The sequence below is a fragment of the Leptidea sinapis genome, chromosome 10 (genome assembly GCF_905404315.1).
Source record: "Leptidea sinapis chromosome 10, ilLepSina1.1, whole genome shotgun sequence".
Classification (NCBI taxonomy): Eukaryota; Metazoa; Arthropoda; class Insecta; order Lepidoptera; family Pieridae; genus Leptidea; species Leptidea sinapis.
The window spans coordinates 13109398-13133541 of record NC_066274.1 but is presented as its reverse complement, the minus strand read 5'-3'; the positions used below and the strand labels follow the sequence as shown (position 1 = coordinate 13133541).

The following is a 24144-nucleotide window of genomic DNA, read 5'->3' as shown; positions in this document are numbered from 1 at the left end:
GGCTATCTCCGTTTTTTACAAGATTATAGCCACCATGTGTCAAACTATCAATGATTGTTCGTTTCATACAATCGAGTGAATCGTTTTTTTCTTAGTTATATGTCTACTTTAGTAGTGTGGTAAACCACAACCAATATTTGTAAACACAACAGCTTCGGAAATATCTTTTTTTTAAATCAATCTTTTCATTAATTATGTGGGAAGCCATGGAATGTAAATGGCAGTAGACTTTTGTCTTGTTAAGTTTTAAATTTCTTTTTTCTGCTGGGATATGCCGAAATTTTCAGTCTTTCGCTTAGGCCTTGAATACAGCTGAAACTGTACTAAATTGTGCCTGGTGGCGGCTGTTAATACAGTAATAATTCTACATTTAATAATCTCGGATTTTTTTAATGATTTTTGTAATTAAATTGTAAAAAAAACTAGTTTCTCATAATTTGTTTTGCATGTTTTGTTCTAACAAACTCATTTGTATAAATCATCTTTCAAATTATTCTTATAGAAAGAAAAAAACACACAGTAGGATTTGAAATATATTATAGTAGGTACATTTAAATTTAAATAAAGTTATGAAAGAGACAACCAATAAACAAACAAAAACTGAAATATTTATACGTTACACGTTATACGTTAAAAAAATGGTTAGTGTTAGCAGATAAAAAAATGTTTCGTTTTTTTGACGTTTGACGAAAAAATTATCAGAAAATTAGGACTTCATATGACTGAAGCGATATATTTGTGACTTAAAATAATATGACAATATAATGACATTTTGTTTATTGTTTAGGGTGACAGCGGTGGTCCCCTGATGGTGAATGAAGGCGGTCGGTGGACCCAAGTGGGCGTGGTCTCCTGGGGTATAGGGTGTGGTAAGGGGCAGTACCCAGGTGTATACACCCGCGTTACAGCATTTCTGCCTTGGATACAGAAAAATTCCATGTAATCTAAAAACCGAAATTCCCTAGCACAACCAACCCCCGTACAAATATTTCAAAATACCCACAATTTCCTTTTTTGTTGTGGTACCAGATTTGTGCAGTTCAAAAGTCATACCACCATCTTTGACTCTTTGGCGTTGGTTTTAACTAGTATAAAATTATCATTCAATTATTTTAAGAAAGGTGACCCCATATTGCCTTTCTTAAAAAATTGATACACTATATCAATGTGCCAATTATAAGGAATAAATAAATCGTTTAGCATGAAATTGTTTTATTTTAATCTACATAAAATAAAAATTCACAAACATAATTACACGAATTCATCTGAAACCTACTTAATATAAATAACATTATAACTTATTCTGAATATATCACACATAATTACTGTCTAATCCATAATATCTTCATCCAAATATTTTTAGCATCATATACCTTGTGTCAAAGGTCGAAATTAGATACTTGCAACTGTTGGAGAATGTTGCGAGCTGAAAAATACAATAATATATGTAACCTTAATACTTTTAAACTATTATTTATATATACAATTGAGTTCTTTGCTAGTAGATAATGTGTAAACATTATTGTTTCGGTCTGAAGGGCGCCGTAGCTAGTGAAATTACTGGGCAAATGAGACTTAACATCTTACGAAACGAGCGCAATAATTGTAGTGTCGTTCAGAATTTTTGGGTTTTTCAAGAATCCTGAGCGGCACTGCATAGAAATGGGTAGGGCGTATCAATTACCATCAGCAGAACGTGCTGCTCGTCTCGTTCCTTATTTTCATTTAAAAAAAAACCAAAGCACGTACGTACAAGCTAATCTCGGAAACTTGTACAATTGTAAACTTTGGGAATAATACCCAGATATATAAACCCTTTCAGGTTTTCGTTGCCCTTAGATGTAAATTTTATTCTATGTCGGATTTCTCTTCTATAATGTTAGCAAGCGTGTACTATTTTCAGAACCAATTTAACCAAGCTGCAACGCAATTTATTATATTTTTATCAATCGACTTCGACTTACGCGCGAAAACGTGGTATAAACCAAGCGGATTTATTACACGTGACTTTATTCGAGGTTTTATATATTTTACTATATGTTTTTTTATGGAAGAGTAGGACAAACAAAGGTCACCCGATGTTAATACATCACCGCTACTCACATCTTCAGCAAAAAGTCAACACCAGAGGAATTACGCCCCTAAGAAAGGTACACGGGCATTTTTAAGGTACTCATGTCGTTTCAGAGTCAATATCATATAAACTTTACTCAATTAGGCTTCGACTAAGCGCTTTTTAATCGTCACTATAAATATTTCTTTTAAATTACTGAATCCACCATATGTTCGGAAAAAGTAGAGCTCGGGAGAAGAACATACAAGAAACTCAACGGCCACTCGTTTCAATAAATACAAAAAATTGTAATGGCTATAATGTAGAATCATGATCAAAGTTTAATGTGTATTAAATACCAAATATTTCATAAAAAGTATTAACGAATAAACTGTATAAATATACATTTATTAATTTATATATTTGGGCAACTAACAAATTACACTCTTTACATGCTTAAACTTAAAATATATATAATAATAAAATGGATAAGAGTTAATTCACTTATAAGCTACCACAGCATTCATAATTTTTACTACGCTTATAGGAACTATCCTATAACTACTAAGTTTTAACAATTTATAAACTAAAATCTAAAAATATTGTAATATATAATTTAAAATAAAAATGAAAATATGAAAACAAGATTTCTAAGTTACATGTGTAAATTAAGTATTATCTTTTTATATTGCGCAAGCGGAATGAATAAATCAATGTTCTGCGATTTGGCCAGTGAGTTATATGACCTACAGAGCCTAGAAAAAGTTGCGTTTTGACCCAGATAATCCTAGATTGTGGTACTACAAACAACGAATAGGCATTTTTTCTTATTAATTTTGCAGGACATTATAGGAATATAGGCAATATAGAAAATATTAGATGCATCAACCTTTAGCATGAATTCAATCCTATTTATCATCCTGGAAAGACTTTATTTGCGTATCTTTTTAATCTCAATATTTATATCACGACTGGGCCATGGGTATTTTGGAATCCTTACATCATATATTTTTGGAATTTACTCCTTAAGAATCGATTTTCATATAAGGCGCCCGGTATGAGAAAAATATGAAGAGTAAAACCTACTCATCAAATGGGATAGTAACGTTTTTGGTGCGCATCATTTCTCGCGCACCTTTCACTTTTCAGTTGTGTGTGTGTGTGTATATATACTTGTGTGTAGCCAGCATACACAGTATACTGCGTGATAGCTTACGCATAATATAATATATACGTATAATATACCTTTAATGGTGTGCCAAAACGTAACTTCCTTGATGGACCTTTTAAAATTGGAATTTTGAGTTCCGCTTTTAACAGGAATTGTGTTTGGGCATTTCCTGACATATTTTGAGCGTTAAGGGTTTATTTGATATTTAATTTATACGCTTTTATTACCTTCTGCTGTATGTCTGTTTGTAACCGACTCCATTGGACTTGATTTTGTTTAGTACCTGTTCAAAGACAATCGCTCTTGAGGAGTAAACTCCAGTCGTGCGTCGGAGCTGACACACACACATTTTTATTACTTACCATTAAAGTATCCAGTATCATGTATATCATCTGGTGTTGGTACAAATGGTGGCTCAGCATTCAGCTGGTTATCCCAATCAACATTCCTAAACAGAGGCATTATTCGTACTTCGGCTGCGGCCGGCCTGCAGCTGGGATCCATTGTAAGTAGACTCTCGATAGCACCCACGGCTTCAGCAGACAATGCTTCATCTGCTTCAGGCCATTCTATATCTAAAATTTAAAAAACATTTTAATATTCCAGGTCTCTAATAGCGACGTTCGATATTTATCACGATATTTGGATTTCGATCCAGGATCCACTATATTTATCGAGTGTGTACTATCATGATACGGATTCCGAATTCTAAAAATCCAGATATCTTCGATCTGTATTAAGTATCGTCGACAAATATCGAGCGTCTAGTCTCTGGTGGATATTTACTCTGTAAGCGATGGAGGAGGCCGCGCTTAACGAGACCGCGACCTCCACTGGAGCACTTACGATCGATCAATTGTGTTTGTAACAATTTATACATGGTGGTTTTTTGAGAAGGGCTGTGATGGCCAAGTCGGAAACTACGAGACTTAGAGAAGAGTTGTGAAAGGAGTTATGCCCTCAATTTATAAGAAAGAAATAGCTGCATATTTAGTTTTTTTTTAATTTCTTCAATTTTGACGGAAATCGACCGGAATGATTATTAAAAAAAATTACATCCTGTATTATTGAACCAACGGCCTATGTTGCTGATAAGGATCAAACTTGTATATGCGATGCGGGACTCGAACCCGCATGAGAGTTCAATAAGATATATTATCAAGATGTATGAAAGTGACGTCACTCGAACTCGAATTAATCCCAGAAGTGGGGGTTATCACTTTAAAAAAATTACAAAATGTTTATACGAGTATTGATCCTCATTAAAATCTTTTTAAAAGATTTATTTTAATATGTAATACCGCACATATTATTAGTAAATTACAAAAACATATCTGCTTACTTCTTTCCAATATATTTTTGAAGACATCTTGGGGAGTTTTATCATTGAACGGAGGCACTCCAGTCATAAACTCATACAGACACACTCCTAACGCCCACCAGTCCACTTGTGGGCCATGACCTTGTCTGAAAAGTTTTTCTTTATATACATCACATGTCTTATTTATTTATTCTATTCAAACTGGTTACTTAACTACATCACTAAATTTGAAGACGGACCTGCGATTATTTTTATTAAAATTGACATACACAAATTATCTTACCCCAAACTATGCATAGCCTGTACAATCACTCGAAAACAAGCATCCATATTCCTTAGCGATCCTACCTACTCAGCTCGAGGTCCTGGGTTCGAATCCCGGTAGTTGCAAGAATTTATATGATGGATGTGGATGTTTGTTTCCAGGTCATGGATGTTTATATGTATTTATGTATGTTTAAGTAAGTATATTGTATTAAATATATCATTGTCTTGCAACCCATAATACTGGCTATATATGCCTAATTTGGGGCAAGATAATTTGTGAAAAGTGTGTTAATATTATTATTATATTCATCATTTGTTTGCGCAATGATACTACTGAGATACCGAAACTTAAAATTTTATGTCTGAAGGTGATGGTGAAGGAATCATGATGAAGACAAAAATCTCAAAAACTAACATCCCCGCATTTGGTAAGAGATGCGAGAAAACAAGAGATTAAATGAATACCTACCAATACTACAATAAGAGCTTTTAACAGATTTTAAATCTGTTACTACCTATGCCTTATTTACCGATAATTCCAATATTAACAAGTTTGTGCGTATACCGCTAAAAAGTCTCCCTTTATCGTATCCCCTAGATTCGAGATCACTCCCCTTACTGCCACAGCTTGTATCGGCATGCTCAGCGTCGATATATCGAGCGACGTTCAGTTCAGTGGTCACTTGGAAGAGAAGGCCTCTAAAAAGCTTGGTGTACTCAGTAAGGTGAGACAGTACTTCACTAAAAGCCTATATAATGCGCAAATTCGGCCTCACATCTCTATGTGTAGAACAGTACTCTGTACTGTTCTCACCTCTGGGTCGGCTTGACTCTTTGGCGTTGCATAGAGATGTGGGTCCTCTCTGCAACTTCTACCGCATTTATCACGGGGAGTGCTTAGAGGAGCTGTTTGGGTTGATACCAGCAGCTGAATTCCACCACCAGTCCGGTGGTGGAGTTACGTCAAAATGCAAAATACCACCCGCATCACATCGACGTCTGGTATTCCACAACCGCGCGTTTTTAAAGAAATTTCTTGCCATGCACAGCCACTTAGTGGAATCAATTACGATGCTGTTTACCCGACGATTTAGGGACCTTCAAGAAAAGAGCATACTCCCACCTTAAAGGTCGGCAACGCATCTGACACCTGTTGTCGCGGATGTCCATGGGCGGTTGCCTCAACACTCCCATCCCGTGGGCCTCTTGCCCGTTTGCCTACTCTTATATCAAAAATTCTTCACATAGTAACTCCACTCACCTAAGTAACAATTCTGGAGCCAGGTAATCAGGTGTTCCCAGAATTCTTTGATCGGACACTTGACTCGCGCGCCGAACGCTCTTTGGAGTCCTGTACGGTGTTTGTGCCGCGGATGCTGGCGTTTTACACAAGTCAGACGGCGGTGAACTACCTTCACCCTGAAATGAGAATACAATTATTTTCTGGCAAACTGTCTGAAGGGGGACCGTAATTAGTGAAATAACTGGGCAAATGAGCTTAACATCTTATGTCTCAAGTGGACGAGCGCAACAGTAGTGACGCTCAGAATTTTTGGATTTTACAATAATCCTTAACGGCACTGCATTGTAACGTGCAGGGCGTTCCAATTACCATCAGCTGAATGTCTTGCTCGACTCGTCCCTTATTTTTATTTAAAAAAATTATAACAGTTAAATGGAGGCACTTTTTATGGATGAAACTATTGTCGATTGTATTTTATAAAATGTGTTGATTTAACTTTTGTGTGTGTCGTCAATTGTAACGGCCTAAAATTGTCGTAAAATTATAACTGAGAATAAAACAAGAATAAACAAAATGTTTACAAATACACATTTTGCTTACAATTGGTTTATGGTACGGGATGTATAACGTTTCCCACGTTTATTTGTAAGGCTGCTTGATATTTGGAAAACTTCAAAATTATTATTGTATTGACAGTGTTGTCAGTGATAGTTAACAATTTCATATTCTCAAGTATATTTTATGCCAAGTTTATTTGTAAGGCCGTAATAGGCATAATGGCATAAAAGGCATTTATTTTCTCAAAATTGATTCCATTAGAATTATTTTTGATGTTATTTCTAATAACTACTAGATACTACTACCGCTTCGGAAACAAATGGCGCTCTGAGAGAGAAGAAGCGGCGCAAGAAACTCTCCCAGTATTCTTTTTTTGCGCTCTTTTCAATAAAAATATACAATATTGTACAGTCATTTCTATCGCTATAAAATAATCACAATCTAGTCCCAGGCTGTCCGATCATTTAGATATTCAGCAGTGGAGATTTACGACAGTGCCATTTTTTTATAAAACATTTAAATTTATTTATCGATAATGCCTGAACAGTGGCTGGGACTTTATTATAGAAGTGTATACATTTACCCTTAAAGCTATTATGTATCTTATGAAGCCTACTAGAATTAGTTACAAGCAATCCCTTATTTCTAGTGTTATAATAATGAAAATCACTATTAAGAGCAAAAAGGTGAGCAAATAGTTTAGTTTACAACCACTTAAGAAAATATTGACAGTATAATTTACATTGTTTGATAAAACAACATGGGCCCTAACCTTAAAGAAAGGCGCGTACAAATCTTACTTATTTAAAATACCAACAGATTCATTTTTCTTGTGTTGCAGGAAAGTGTAGGTGGGTTTTTATACCTATTAACCTCCTCTCCCATAAAAATAAATTTAAGAGTATTTTTACAAAACATTTTAATGTTTTATATATATTTCTTAGATGGTCAATAAACTAACCAGATTATGGGTACCACAACGGTGCCTTTTTCTCCCCTGATTAAATTATATGAAAGCATTATTCTGTTTGGATTTTTCTGCAAAAGAGCCTCCCACTGTCTATATATATAGTCAAGCCGTAGCGATTAATACATTTTATATACAAACTTACATTGCTCATTCTTCGAACAGGAAAAATCTCTAAGCTGTTCGATATATGTTTTCCGAAAATTAAAGACTTGTCCTTTACACTAGAAGTTGAATCCTCCAAAGGCAAATTAAATCTGGTCTCCTTCTGTCTCTTCTGCATAGTATGTGCCTTGCTATTTGATACTGGTGTTGAAAATATTACTCCTACATTGAAGTGATGACTGTCATTCTGGGAGACCCATCTGTAATAATACAAAAATTTATTTAATGAGCTTAGTACAAATATTTAAAAACTATACTAAAGCCACATATTCATTAGTAAACATTTGTTAATAAACTGTTTATAAACTGTTCATAAACAATGTTTCTTAATGTTTCATCATTTCTGTAAACAGTTTATAAACAGTTCAGAAACATAGGTGATGAAACATTGTTTATGATACGTGTTGCCTACGAGTGGAGAGCAAGACGAAATATCTAGTTTATAAACAAAAGTCAGTTGGTGACAGTCTGGTGAAGTTCTGAAATGATCCATCAAATCCGCGGAGGTCATTAAATACATAACTTCTATTCAACAAATAGTTTCGAATCCACCACATTTTCTTCTTTTATTTTTCGATTAATGCTCTTGTGAATAATTATGTAAGCAGCAGAGAGCATCACTACCTCCTCGGGCGACATCCTATGAATAACTGACACGTGTGGACGGCCAAGTTTCAGAAACATGTGTTTATTGTAAACTTGTTACACTAGTCATAAACAATTTATCAATGTTTACTAGTGAATACGTGGCTTAACTCCATTGTTTTGTTGTCATTATTGTCGACAAAATTTACTTGAAAACTACACTACAAAAATTATTGGCCTGTTACTCAATTACTGTCTCACAGTGAATGCTTGGTATGAGCTGCATTAAGTTTTACACCAATGTTATTGAACTAAAAATAATAGTATTTTATGAGACAAGTGAGCTTGTTTGCTCATTAAACACGAGGCTGTGGGTTGCAGCTCGAGCCGCAGGCGAGGGCTTAAGTCAGCCGAGTGTCTAGTGAGCAAGTTGCTCACGAGTTTCATAAGCACTATTCCAACACACTTGCGATGTATTGATTACATATAGCGATACAGCCTACTTCAAAATCATAGTTTTAGTGATAAAATGCATATATTCTATTACAAATTATTGTGAATTATAAATAATATTATAATAATAAATAAATTTTCAATGGCATAAAACCTCTTTGTTGTTAAATAAAATGTATTACCCAATTAAATTAAAAATGATCTGTTTACTCTCATACGTTCATTTGCAATACAGACTTACTTAACTTTGAAGGGATAATTCTATTATGCACTAGTGTGTTATTATTATGCATGTGTGTGTTATAGTTTGGTTTATGGCCACTCACTTACAGGTCTCACTCAGATTACTTACAGGCAAATGTGTTAAAAATGATTTAATGGGCATAACTTTAAACTGCACAGTATGTATGCCGTGTGGTATAGAAAAAGTAGATATTGCGCCCAGACAGTTTGTGCCAACCCCTAGGCGTATAGTATTTTTTTTTTGTTTTATTGCTGAGACTTCAATAAATTATTGATTTATTGAGGTCTCAGCTAAGATAAATTATTGATTTATTGAAGTCTCGGCAATAAATACTTAAGTTTAATTAAGATTACATTACACACTTTAAAGAAAACGCATTTTTATTTGTAACAGAAGCTATGGCCTGAGACAGAAACTTAACTGTAATGTCGTGAAACACTTAACTATAACTGTCCTATTGTGCTAATGTACAGTAAAAGACACGCGTGTTTAATAATATCTTGTATTTTAAGTGTAACAGCATGTAAAATACACGCTAGGAGCAAGTTAATTAAAACTATATATTACCTTTTCTTAAGAACACCTTTTAAGGGGTTTCTTCTTTCTGGTGTGGGATGTATGGATATTCTCTTTGGTGTGTTCTGGGTAACTTCCAGTTCTAATGCCATAATCTCTTGTGTAAGTCCACTGTGATTTTCTTTGGATTCAGCTAGACTGGTTACCCCGGTGGGTGTGTCTCCATCACAATCTAATATCCTTTTTCTTTTTTTACCTCTGAAACTAGAAGATCCCAAAATTACAGTGTTAACCTTAGGCAGGCGATAGGCTCAAGTGATGGGAGGTGAGGCAACTGCCCATGGTCATCCTCAACACTAGGGTTTAAGAGAAGCATTCCTTTTAGGTAGGAGTATGGTTATGCTTGAAGTACCCTGGCTCATATCAGATGGGGGAAACTACAGCCGGTAAGTTATTGATGCGGCTGTTCAGGGCAAGAAGTTCCTTGCAAAAAGAACATGTATATGCATACAAATACTAGGTACTAGCTGCTATTGAAATACATGAATAATAATAATAATATGTCATTTGAATAAAATAGAATAAGATGTACTTAAAAATAAAATTGTATACATCACAGTACTTAATAATTAAATAACTTAAAACTATAATTGCCCCAAAGGGGGGTTCGTACAAAAAGTAATGTACTGATAATACTATTTCCGGTTAATGTCACGATGCACCGAAAGCCAGTAATGGAGTATAGGATTCTCTGGGTGCTCAGAGCATACACTGAGAATTTCGTTTTCGGATTCGCGAATGCGAGACCAAAAAGCAGCAACTGGTGATCTTATCACTGCGAAATAATCGGTGACTCTGGCGTCGGCAAACATGCCTGACGCACTGCAATATTTGGGCAGTCTCATCAGAATACGGTATGCATTAATATACTGCACTCTGATCCTGCTTGGTGAACCTCAGGCGCTTTTTTTTCTGACATACTTTTTTTTTATATATAAGAGGGGACAAACGGTCAAGAGGCTCACGGGATGGGGAGATTTGAGGCAACCGCCCATGGACATCCGCAACATCAGGTGTGTCAAGAAATGCGTTGCCGGCCTTTAAGGTGGGAGTATGCTTTTTTCTTGAAGGTCCCTAAGTCGTATCTGTTCGGGACAACCGCAGCCGGTAATTGATTCCACAAAGTGGCTGTGCGAGGCAAGAAATTTCAAGCGAAACGCGCGGTTGTGGAATGCCAGACGTCTACATTGTGCGGGTTGTACTTTGCACGTAATGTCGGTGGTGGACTTCGGCCGCTGGAATCAACCCGAACAGCTCCTCTGAGCACTCCCCATGATTAATGCGGTAGAAGATGCAGAGAGAACCCACATCTCTACGCCATCCCAAAGAATCAAGCCGATCGGAGATAGCTTGATCGTCGATGATTCGAATCTAAGACCGTCTGATTCCGTTGAACCTTCGCCGTCTCTAGGTGAAAGTGGACGGCATCTAAATTTGAGCGAAGCCCCTTAATATTGCATAAGTCCACAGCGAATGTGGAGGTTTGAGCCTCCTGCTCTGATTGCCCCAAGTCAGCACAGATTTGCCCCCTCTAGAATACGCGGGGCAGCCTGGGCAACCACTATTAAGTATAGGCCCTAATTGTGGACACCCAGGGACGGATTCTCCAGGACTGCATAGTCGTAGTAATTATCAGAGTGAATTTTTAGTCACGCAAATTCGACACCCTGACTTTAGTTTGTCAACTAGACCATTTGTATCATACTTCAGCTATCAAACCTCTTGTAACTCATATGCATACTGAACAACAATTAATAGACATGAATTAAATAAATTTCAATATGCGATTTCAACAAAAGTTTTAAAATAATAAAAATAATTGCTCTGTAATTGTAATAAAAAAAAAATATTTAATTACATGACATTTAACTACATTATGTGGTAAAATTATATTTTCATCAGTCGTATTTAAAGCCTTTGTTATTACAATATTGTTTTTGCTACAAACATCAACTAGCACTCATTTGTTTCATTACTTGTTGAGTGCTTACATAATTACACACACACATTTTTTTATTCATTCATCACTTGTGAACCAAATAATGATAAATTTGATCGTTGCCTCTGACTGAAAACTAGTTTACAATAAAATTATTTCCATACCTAGGGATCCTCTTCAATGAATGTCCTCTGCATAGTGGAGAAGTGGACTGATCATGCTGTGAATCAGTAAGAGCAGACTCTAATGATGATCCATTAGTGCTGCTTAGATCATTTGATTTAATACTTCTCGAGTTTGAGCTATCTTTATAGCTTTCGCATGTTGCATACGAACTCAACGATTCAGATCCGGAGTCTCGAGCCTGTAATATATATATTGCGATGAGTATATCTGTAGTTCTGAAAATTTGGAGTTTACAATTCACTCTAGATCTTTATTAGTGAAATAGAATTTTCTGGAAGAAGAGGAAAAAAGTACAAGAGGATTGAGCTGTGGGTGAAGTAAAAGAAGCACCCACTCTCTCTTGCAGGACTAGAGGATAATGGGCCTTAAAATTATAGAAATGTGTGTGATTGAAACACCAATTTAACATTAGGTGTTTGATAAAAAATTTATACTACTGTTGAGCCGATTCCCTTAGCCCTTAGAATATCACTTCAATGGGAAAAAGTTCAGTGGGAAATTTGGTTATAGTTACACAATCATTTAAAAAGATGTACTTTATTTACATGTCCTATTGCACTCACAAACTTAACCAAAGAAAATCCTAAAAAATAATATACATACAGGCACATCTTCTACATGAATGCTCTCGGCGCTCAGGAATGGGTGTATTCCTGACAACTGAGAATGTTCCACAGAGTTGGAACTTTCCAATCCACTCGTTCCATCAAATAATCCTCTCTGCTTACCTACAATAAATATTCTGATTATGCAACAAAATATAGTGTGTGCTCTTTCTACAAATACTAATAAAAGCATACTAATTAGTTTAAGCTCATCAAGAAGGTTCTCACAAGCTGCAACTTCTGAGTTATGAGTAGTATTATTCCCCGCAGAACCAAATGAAAGGTGTGACGTAAGGGACAACAGTTGGCCCGGAGTGTGCATGTTCAAACTTGGTGTCCTATTAATAAAATCCGAAAACTCCAAATCTGTAACAAGTAAGACATGTTAAAATATTTTCAAATAGTAGTTTGTATAAAATTTTGTTAAATATCAAATATCAATGATCTCCTAATCTGTCGCAGATCAATGAAAAGGCTGAAAAGGAAGGATGTGTTATAGGAAGGCAGATGAGACACTTGTCTCTTTGTCTAAACGTCATACTCACCCAACTCATCCGCTTATAGTCTTGCGACTGATTGCAGATCCGACTTAGATAAAAAAAAATATATATACATCAAAAATGTAGTAAATATTGATTGATCTATGGACCTCCACCTTTTTTTGGGTTACACTATATAAACATTTGTTACTAGATTTAAAATTACATTACAGACATCCATTTGTACCAATAATCAATTCAACAGGCAATCTGCTGTTCTTAAGGCAGTCCTATAAACATTCATTATTAGGTTTTTTTTTAAGAAAAATGATAACACAAGCAACACATAATGCCCAAGGCCAAATGCAGTGCCGCTAAAGATTTTTGAAAAAGCAATATCGCAATTGAGACATAAGTCTCGTTAGCCAAGTAATTTCACTAGCTATGGTGTCCCTCACACCGAAAAACAATAAGGCCTGCACATTACTGCTTGACAGCACAAAACAGTTGCAGCTGTGGTACCATCCTGTCATCCTGTTGAAAGAAGTGTCCCACTAGTATAATATCATTATCATAACTTACCAACCTCTGCATATTTCAATTTTAGATAAACCAAAATCTGTTAATTTAACATGCCCGGTCACAGACACAAGCATATTATCTGGTTTCAAGTCTCTGTGGACAATATTATGTTTATGCAAATAATCAAGTGCCAAAGTGACTTCTGCAATATAGAATACTGCCATTGATTCTTCAAAAAACCCATAGACACCTAATAGTGACTTCATATCTCCACCAACCATGTACTCCATTACCTAAAAATTAAATAAATACCATCCATTTAGTTGTCCTTTTCACTTTAATTTACATTAAACCAAATGGGCAAAATCTTTGAAGAGGGCTTTTCACTATCCAAACAGGTTAGCTGGTATATGTGTAGGAGTCATACCAGGACACTTGATTACTGTTTGCATTTTATGAGTAATATATAAGAAATCATTGATCAAAAGGTTTAAATGTTGGACAGTGAAAGCCCCACTTAAGACTGGAAACAAATAGATTATGTTTCATTTGTGGTATTGGTTAATAACTCAGCTCAAGGGTACAATAATTTAGCAATGAAAATATAAATTGCAAAATAACATGCACAGTACATACCAAATACACTGATGATAAGGACTGTAAGGAATAAAACAAGTGAACACAAAAGGGACTCCTTGACAGTGCTAATGCATTTCTTTCTGTCACCACCTGTGCCACCATATTCTTATTTATCATATCAGATTTCTTCATAACTTTTATGGCATACACTTGCTCTGGATTATTTTTCTTTTGAGCAAGAAACACTTTTCCAAAGGCACCACGACTAATAGGTTTTATTATTGTGAAATCAGTGATGTCGGGAAGCTGAAATTGTAAGTTGTATGTGTAAACATCATTACATTGATTTAGAATTTGTAGCATGTGTTAAATGTGCGTTACCTTATTCGTATGTACATCAGAATTGTCCAAATTAATTTTTTCTAAAATGGTGTGTCGGGAAGGCTGTTTATCCGGATTTGAGTCGTCTAAAGACATATTAGAGTTGGCGAAAGATACAGTGATAAAATAAAAATAATTATGACCCTTATTTATAATATTATCTTCGAGCCAACAAACGTATCTAACATTTTAGAAAGCTACAGGTAACAATCCAAGGAACACGAAATATATTAATCACACAGTACTTTTCTTTTAATATTTTATTTTAAGTAAGCAAGTTGCATTTTGCAAAGTGCTATTAATATTTAACATTTTAATTTATATAAAGTACGAAAGACTCCAATTTTCAAAATTAACGTGTGCTCACTGCTCAGTGCTCACTGATGTCGTTTTCCTGACAGTGACATACTGAAAACGTTGACAATTTGACAGATAACTATGTCAGTTCAAGGTCAGTTGACAGCCTTTTTTTTTCTTCACTCCTTTTTGGAGTTTTTGGCTCGAACATTCCTTACATCAGCCCAGCTTCGTTTTCCTGAATCATTTAATTTCATAGGTAAGTTTTCTTGCATAATCTATGTAATACTACATTAGAGACAGCCATTTCGGTGTCTTATTTATGAAAATAGAGTGAAAAAGATGATCAACCATCATTCAATTTCTTTGGACAGACCTGTAAACTTCCAATATTAGGTTATAGGTATCATTTATTTTTGGAAAAGTGATAACACAAGCAATAGGTACACATAATTACAATGTGGTGACACTATGGAATCCTCATAAACCAAAATCGTAATTGAGCCTTGTGACATCAGTAATTTCATTAGCTAGTAGCAATGGTGCCCCTCAAACGGAAACACAATAAGGCTTGAACATTACTGGTTCACAACCTTTAACCCATTTTTTTGTAAATTTGCGGCCGTTCCCAATTTACTATTTACCGATATAGGTAACTACCTTCTCCTGTCAGTAATTAGCTATCTAGCTTATGAAGCTGTCCCAATATTCCCGATAAGTGAATCTTATCGCCAGTTAACTGTAGATAAGCTCCCTATCTGAGCACTCCCATGCGTTAGAGCTTACGCAAAATGCGGAGAGAATTCAGAGGAATTCAGGCAGAAATTCATCATCACAAAACTTTTCTCTTTTCTATCTCAAGTTTTTTTTTGCAATAAAACAACGAGATAAACCAAAAAAAAGACACCAGTTAGGAATGAAGTTCCTTCAAAAAGTCAAACTCGATATTATGTAATTTGAATGTCAATTCGGAATATAACACTCTCAAGTGAAGCTTGAGATTATCTCTAGCTGAAAACCAATATCGTCACTCTTCGTTTAACCATATTTGTTTACATTTATTTACGGCTATATTACTTGCGCGTGAATGTGTGTTAGTTAGATCGGATGTTGATGTAATTAGGGATGGCTTTTAGATGTTTTTTTAGACTTTTAGATTTGATAAATAAAGTAAAAAATACCAACCTTCCACCAAATGCCAAATTATTGTCTCTCGACGTAGATAGTTTATTTACCAATGTTCCATATGAACAAACTTTAATTATCCTGGATGACCTCTTTGAAAAACAGAGGATACATCCCGGTGAAAATGATGACATCATCAATCTTACTAGGTTTTGTATGAAACAAAATTATTTTAAATTCAAAAATCAATTCTATCGCCAAAAAGAAGGATTAGCAATGGGATCACCATTAAGTCCACTTATGGCTGAAATCTTTATGGATAATTTTGAGTGTAATTACGTGGTGAGAGACCCACATTTCATGTTTTATTACCGATACGTTGACGACGTAATAATTTGCTGGACAGGCAGCGAACGTCACATCGATATTTTCATTAATAAAATTAACAAGATCCACCCTAAAATAAAGTTTAAATTAGAATTAGAAACAAACCAATCTCTAAACTTTTTGGATTTAACATTAACAAGAGTAAATAATACCAAATCTATAGAAAGCCGGCACATACAGATATTGCTATTCCCGCCTCATCTTGCCACCCCGTACAACATAAACTAGCAGCCTATCATAGAGGTCTTACTCATTGAAGAAGAAATTAGTGAATTTTGTTACCATGACTACAAAGCAGTCATGAAAGTCATTACGCTGTCATAAGAATAAAAAGTTGTAATTAATTTATAAAATTGTTTTCTTATATTAAATAATGGTGAATGCACTGATCATAGTCTACTGCTGATACTCTGCTCTATCTCATATAACAGGTTATGGTCCCAGAAAAGGGAATAAAAGAGAAAAATGAGTCATCACGTGCACATAGAACAATTGAAAAGAGAAATGTACGATACATGGAGGATCCATGCAAAAGTTGAGTAAGAAAAGAGTTGATTAAAAAAGCAAAAGAAATGCTTTTAGATATAAATAGATATAAAAATAATGGGATATGTCAACTAAACAAAGCCATATATGGTTTGAAACAAGCAGGAAGACAATGGTTCTTAAAGTTACATGAGAAATTGTTGGAAATCGGATTTATTAATTAAATAATTAATTCTTCAGCGGATCCTTGCTTGTATATATTAGAAAAAGGAGGAGAAAAGTTTTTTTAATAAATAAGTTCAACATGGCTGAATGTAAGCCAGTGTCAACGCCCATGGAGACTGGTCTGAAACTGGAGAAGGGTAATGGATTCACAGAGATGGAGAATATACCATACCAAATGTTAATTGGATCTCTAATGTACCTCGCTGTAGCCACAAGACCAGATATAATGTTTGCTGTTAGTTATTTGAGCCAATATAATACATGTTTTGATAATACACATTAGCAAGCTGCAAAAAGGGTGATTCGTTATTTAAAAGGAACGAAGAATGTAACCATCAGATATAAACAATCAGGAATGGCACTAACAGGCATGGCTGACGCTGACTGGGCGGCATGTACCGTTGACCGTCGTTCATATACCGGTTATATTTTTAAGTATGGTGGTGGCCTTATCAGTTATGCAACAAAGAAACAAAGAACAGTGGCTTTGTCAACAGCAGAAGCCGAATATATGGCGATGACAGAAGCAACGAAGGAAGCTTTACACTTGAAATATCTGTTGGAAGATATTAGAGTTTTTCAACAAACTGTGACGGTCTATAATGATAATTTAGCTGCACAGATGTTAGCAAACAATCAAATGACTGGTAAGAGATCGAAACATATCAGTATAAAGGAACATTTTATACGGGATTGTGTCCAGAAGAAATTAGTGACCATCCGTTACAAGGACACAGACCTTTTTACAAAGGCATTACCACAACCAAGATTGTTAAAGCTTCTAAAGATGATAGACGTCACTCAGTCCTGAAGGTCATCGTGAGGGGGAGTATCATAGAGGTCTTACTCATTGAAGAAGAAATTAGTGACTTTTAGTTACCATGACTACAAAGCAGTCATGAAAGTAATTACGTTGTCATAAGAATAAAAAGTTGTAATTAATTTATAAAATTGTTTTCTTATATTAAATAATGGTGAATGCACTGATCATAGTCTACTGCTGATACTCTGCTCTATCTCATATAACACAGCTTTCCACTGCTATGTTCACAGATTAATGTCAGTCCCACTGTCCCGTGACAACTTCTCGAAAGAACTTAATACAATATACCAAATCGCAGTTTCCAACGGCTATACAAACCAGTTAGTAAATAAACTAATAAAAATAAACAAAAATATTTAATTAATTCAGAACTTTATTCCGTCACACCACAATCAAATACCAAATATGTGGGTAGTTTGACATATATTAGTCCAATATCAGATAAAATAGCTAAAATATTTAGGAAAAACAATATTAATGTGTCCTTCCAAACGAATCACAATATCAATCGAATATGTAATGGAAAAGATCGATTAAATAATTCCGAAAAATCTAGCGTTTATAAACTGAGTTGTGACACTTGTAACGGGGTATATATAGGTCAAACAGGTCGAAATTTCGAAATTAGATTAAAGCAACATATTGCCGCACTTAAGAATAATCATCCCTAAAAATCACACTTCGCGAAACATTTAAATGACACCGGTCACTCACTCGGAAATAACAATAATAATTTTCATATTTTACATACATGTGAAAAAGGATTTCGCTTGAATGTGTTAGAGCAATTAGAAATAATAAAACACAAAACTGAGATGTTTACAATGTTGAATGAACTAACAAATTTGGTCCATTCACCATTGTTACATATCTCTTCCGGGGGTAATACGTCACAATAGCCGACCAATCACAGCGCGTCATTGGGGCCAGTCGCTGATGCAGAGGTAGAGGGGCCAGTATTATAACCATATTGTCCACGGTAATCATAAGGTGAATTCTGTTTTGAATATCCCCTGCTCGCAGGATATATGTGATTTGTCATCCCTTTAAAGTATTTAATTACGTTAAGTATTTCTGTCTCGCCAACTAATGACAAAAAAAACAATTTATCTTCATCTTCAACAATGCGCAAATTCTGTGATTTTTCATCGAAGCGTTTAGCTAATTTTTCAATTAAGACATTCTCATCTGTGATTGTAGTATTTAATTTTCTTTTGTTTCTTTCTTTGTTTATTTTATTTTGACGATTTTCACTTCCTTCAGACGTAATTTCAGTGTGCTCACTTTCTTCTAAACTGTTTGTTTTATCGGGTCTATCTTCTATTAGCATATCTGGTGTACCCATCTCTTAATGTCTTCCATTTTTTCTGTATTAACATGGCTGTAACAACAAAAAAAATATTTATTGGTACAATTTATTGATTAAAAAATATGTTTTTACAGGTATTTGGCAACTGGATGTACATTTATGGATTTGCAATATAGTTTTAGAATAGCATCAACAACAATTGGTAAGATAGTGAGGGATGTTTGCAGAAATATATGGATACATATGAAGGATATGTGTATGGAACAACTAACTGAAGATAAATGGAAAGACATAATAAATGGTTTCAAAAAAACTTCTAAGTTTCCGAACTGCCTTGGCGCCGTTGATGGCAAACATATTAGAATAATACAACCCGCGCAAAGTGGATCGTCATATTATAACTATAAAAATTATTTTTCGATAATACTTCTAGCAGTATGTGATTTAATGTTCACTTTCGTGGATATAGGCTCGTATGGAAGGCACGCTGACTTGACTATTTTCGAAGAGAGTTGTCTATATAAAATGTTACAAGAAAAAAAGTTAAATATACCTCCACCTTCTGCAATATCGCATTATGGACGTGTATTACCGAATGTGTTTATTGGGGATGAAGCATTCAGCTTGCAGGAAAATTTAATGCGTCCATATGGTGGCAAGAATTTACCAGAGAAAAAAAAAATAACTATCGGTTATCACGTGCTAGGCGATATATTGAATGCACGTTTGGCATTTTAGCTAATAAATGGCGGATCTTCCATAGACCACTTAACGCCAGTGTTGATTTCGCAGTGGATATAGAAAAAAGTATCATGTGTTCTTCACAACTACGTAAACAACGAGATGGAAATAAATTTGAGGATACGATTGACTCCCGTAGAAGGGTCTTCCTCACTCTATAGTACATTCAACCCAGCAAGTTCGCCCAGGTGGGCCTATGTTAACAACAATCCGTGAAGAATTTGCTAATTACTTTGTAAGCGAAGAAGGCAAACTAGATTGGCAATGGAATATGCTATAAATCAATAAATATGTGTGTGACTTTATAATATGACATAAACTTAATAAATGTGTGTGTAATAAAATGATTGACGTTTTTACTTACCGATTTTATTTTTTCTTGATTTGTTTTTTTATCAAAGTTCTCAATAACTTGGGCGCAAATAATTGCCCATGCATTGTTCTTCTTTATTTTGTCGCTGTGCTCCTTAAGCTTATAGTTCCAAATAATTTCATGTGTTTTAATTGCACTTATAAGCGCATCACTATCGCACACACCCTCCATTTTCAAAGATCAGTCGACAAATGAGACGAGATAGAGAGACACTAGACGCCGCGAGGCCAGAAGAGAAGGGAGGGGGAGGTCGTAGAGCTGTCGACTACTCTAGAGCCGCCGATGGCTCGAGCAGTCAGTGTATACCTCGCGACTGCACGCGAGCGGTCGACAGCACGATGGAATTTCATCATGTAGTTGACGGCTTGAAGCGGTCGCGACTGCTCGAGCAGTCGTGTGTACGGCAGCGAATGAATGGCTATAGTTCACCGCGCGGTCGCGGCTTCAAGCAGTCGGTCATAACTGCTTGAAGCAGTCCGTGTACGGCTGGCCTTACATGAGAAAGCCAAAAGAAAATAATATCGATGACAGCAGATTTCTTCAATCGGAATCTATATAAATTATGAACCCGTAATCATCATATTTACCTATGAATTTTACACGCTCCTCGTAATTTTTACAAGTTTCATTATCTTCATCAGATTCCCAACCACTCAGTTACAAAAGTTCATTATCACTTGAACTACTACATGAACTTTAGTCAGACATTATCTCGCTGTTCTCCAAAATCATGGAGAGCATAATTAACCGCCAGATCTTGGTGTACCTAAACTGTCACCAGTTGATCAAAGCCCGATGGTCGCTTGGCAGGTGATCTTCTGGTATACCTAACACATAGATGGGCGGTGGCTATCGAAAGCAAGGGGGGAAGGCCTGGCAGTTAGACTGGATATAGCGAAGGCCTTTGATCGTGTATGGCACAAGGCGCTTCTCTCAAAACTTCCATCATTTGGGCTTCCCGAGAGCTTATGCAAGTGAACCTCCAGCTTCCTCACTCGGTGCAGCATACAGGTCGTTATCGACGGTTATTGCTCGAATCCCAAGCCCGTGAACGCTGGAGTGCCCCAAGGCTGTGTGCTATCTCCCAAACTATTTCTTCTGCATATCAATGATATATTAGACACCTCCAACATACGTTGCTATGCAATGACAGCATGGGCGATGCCGTATACACGGGCCATACAGGTATCTCTAGGGAAATCGTCGATCAGTGCCGGGAGAAACTTGTGTCTTCTATCGAGTCCTCTCTTGAGAAGGTCGCGGAATAAGGTAAATTGAACCTTGTCCAATTTAACCCCCAGATGACTCAAGATTGCGCGTTTAACCACTAAAAAAAACCCCATTTGTATCACCGCTGTTGGACAACACTACAAAGCCAAATCGGCTTCGAAGAAACTGGGGGTCATTTATAGTTTCGTGAACTTCGTTTACGTAGATAATTTATCAGTAATAATAAAATTATCTAGTATTCTTTTTTTTAAACAAAGAGTAGAGTAGGCACTAAGGAACCTTCGTATAAATTGCGTTATTTTACGAAAGTGTTGGAATAACCTGCCACCACCACTTCTAAATTTGCACTCAAAGGAATCTTTTAAGAATCACTACAAAAAGCTATTATTGCAAAAGCAAACCCTAAATTAAATTCATCGATTGTATCAGGATGGGTATCATAATGGATATATTTTAACCATATTATATTACTGATGCATTTTTTATATATATATTTATTATATACTTGTATAGCTAGTGGGGATGTACGTTAATGCGTGTATCCGCATCACTACGTGATATATATTTAATTTTCAGATTTATAAATTTATTAAGTTCTGAGCTTTGTTTGTTAGATATAGGATACGATAAATATTTAAATACTATATTTATTTTTTCACACATTACCCTTTCCGGATCGGCGCGCTCCGGATCTCGCTGTACACTATAGATCGGCAAGCTTCCGGCAATTTCGCGGCATTTTCCCCGTGTGTATTATTTTACGTGTAGTTATAAAATGCTTATAACTAGGGTGATTTGAGTGACTGTTACTGAAAGCTTTTGAAACAAGCTATAAGACCATGTATAAATTATTCATATTGTCTTTCTTTTTTATTTCACACAGACTTTTCATTCGAAAAAAAGTGTAAAAATAGGTATATTTTAAAATAAATATTGTTATTATTGTTAATTACTTGTCTTATTTATTTCCTTTTATGTTTTTGTAATGAATAGTATATGTTAATTATAAAATAAAGCTTAAATCTACACAAAGAACGATATTCGTGTACAGTCTTGATAACGACCGCTCGCTGCGCCGGCCGGGAACAAGTGGACACATAAGTGCTTTGTCCGTAAAGCTATGACGTCGAATATTGGTGGCCTTGAATCGTAACGGATCGAAATGTGTTTGGGAATTCACTCGTTCATAACTGCGTAGGCAAATAGGTAGTAGGTATTATTCCCCGCAGAACCAAATGAAAGGTGTGACGTAAGGGACAACAGTTGGCCCGGAGTGTGCATGTTCAAACTTGGTGTCCTATTAATAAAATCCGAAAACTCCAAATCTGTAACAAGTAAGACATGTTAAAATATTTTCAAATAGTAGTTTGTATAAAATTTTGTTAAATATCAAATATCAATGATCTCCTAATCTGTCGCAGATCAATGAAAAGGCTGAAAAGGAAGGATGTGTTATCACTCACACCGAAAAACAATAAGGCCTGCACATTACTGCTTGACAGCACAAAACAGTTGCAGCTGTGGTACCATCCTGTCATCCTGTTGAAAGAAGTGTCCCACTAGTATAATATCATTATCATAACTTACCAACCTCTGCATATTTCAATTTTAGATAAACCAAAATCTGTTAATTTAACATGCCCGGTCACAGACACAAGCATATTATCTGGTTTCAAGTCTCTGTGGACAATATTATGTTTATGCAAATAATCAAGTGCCAAAGTGACTTCTGCAATATAGAATACTGCCATTGATTCTTCAAAAAACCCATAGACACCTAATAGTGACTTCATATCTCCACCAACCATGTACTCCATTACCTAAAAATTAAATAAATACCATCCATTTAGTTGTCCTTTTCACTTTAATTTACATTAAACCAAATGGGCAAAATCTTTGAAGAGGGCTTTTCACTATCCAAACAGGTTAGCTGGTATATGTGTAGGAGTCATACCAGGACACTTGATTACTGTTTGCATTTTATGAGTAATATATAAGAAATCATTGATCAAAAGGTTTAAATGTTGGACAGTGAAAGCCCCACTTAAGACTGGAAACAAATAGATTATGTTTCATTTGTGGTATTGGTTAATAACTCAGCTCAAGGGTACAATAATTTAGCAATGAAAATATAAATTGCAAAATAACATGCACAGTACATACCAAATACACTGATGATAAGGACTGTAAGGAATAAAACAAGTGAACACAAAAGGGACTCCTTGACAGTGCTAATGCATTTCTTTCTGTCACCACCTGTGCCACCATATTCTTATTTATCATATCAGATTTCTTCATAACTTTTATGGCATACACTTGCTCTGGATTATTTTTCTTTTGAGCAAGAAACACTTTTCCAAAGGCACCACGACTAATAGGTTTTATTATTGTGAAATCAGTGATGTCGGGAAGCTGAAATTGTAAGTTGTATGTGTAAACATCATTACATTGATTTAGAATTTGTAGCATGTGTTAAATGTGCGTTACCTTATTCGTATGTACATCAGAATTGTCCAAATTAATTTTTTCTAAAATGGTGTGTCGGGAAGGCTGTTTATCCGGATTTGAGTCGTCTAAAGACATATTAGAGTTGGCGAAAGATACAGTGATAAAATAAAAATAATTATGACCCTTATTTATAATATTATCTTCGAGCCAACAAACGTATCTAACATTTTAGAAAGCTACAGGTAACAATCCAAGGAACACGAAATATATTAATCACACAGTACTTTTCTTTTAATATTTTATTTTAAGTAAGCAAGTTGCATTTTGCAAAGTGCTATTAATATTTAACATTTTAATTTATATAAAGTACGAAAGACTCCAATTTTCAAAATTAACGTGTGCTCAC

General features: G+C 35.3%; 2 protein-coding genes across 8 annotated transcripts in view; one reads left to right on the top strand and one right to left on the bottom strand.

Moving 5' to 3' along the window:
* The window catches only part of LOC126966321 (trypsin-1-like), a 37406-nt gene extending 36199 nt beyond the window's left edge, over positions 1–1207 (top strand). For both annotated transcript variants that reach the window (XM_050810310.1, XM_050810311.1), the window contains one exon: positions 788–1207. In XM_050810310.1, the coding sequence (XP_050666267.1) occupies positions 788–943 (156 nt within the window). In that variant the 3' untranslated portion in view covers positions 944–1207. The remainder of the gene's footprint in view (positions 1–787) is intronic.
* LOC126966315 (serine/threonine-protein kinase greatwall) lies at positions 1196–24144 on the bottom strand. 6 transcript variants are annotated; one of them, XM_050810298.1, is made up of 12 exons: positions 23778–24144; positions 23454–23702; positions 22882–23110; positions 12529–12699; positions 12332–12456; positions 11707–11906; positions 9595–9807; positions 7726–7945; positions 6074–6231; positions 4567–4691; positions 3587–3799; positions 1196–1426 (listed from the first exon to the last, which is right to left on the bottom strand). In XM_050810298.1, exons 1-12 carry the CDS (start codon positions 23871–23873, stop codon positions 1380–1382), a joined length of 2046 nt encoding a protein of 681 aa, XP_050666255.1. In that variant the 5' UTR covers positions 23874–24144; the 3' UTR covers positions 1196–1379. The 6 variants fall into 6 exon arrangements, with proteins under 6 accessions (XP_050666255.1, XP_050666260.1, XP_050666257.1 ...); XM_050810303.1 differs by having other exon boundaries at positions 12562–12699; XM_050810300.1 differs by lacking the exon at positions 22882–23110 and adding an exon at positions 13399–13627.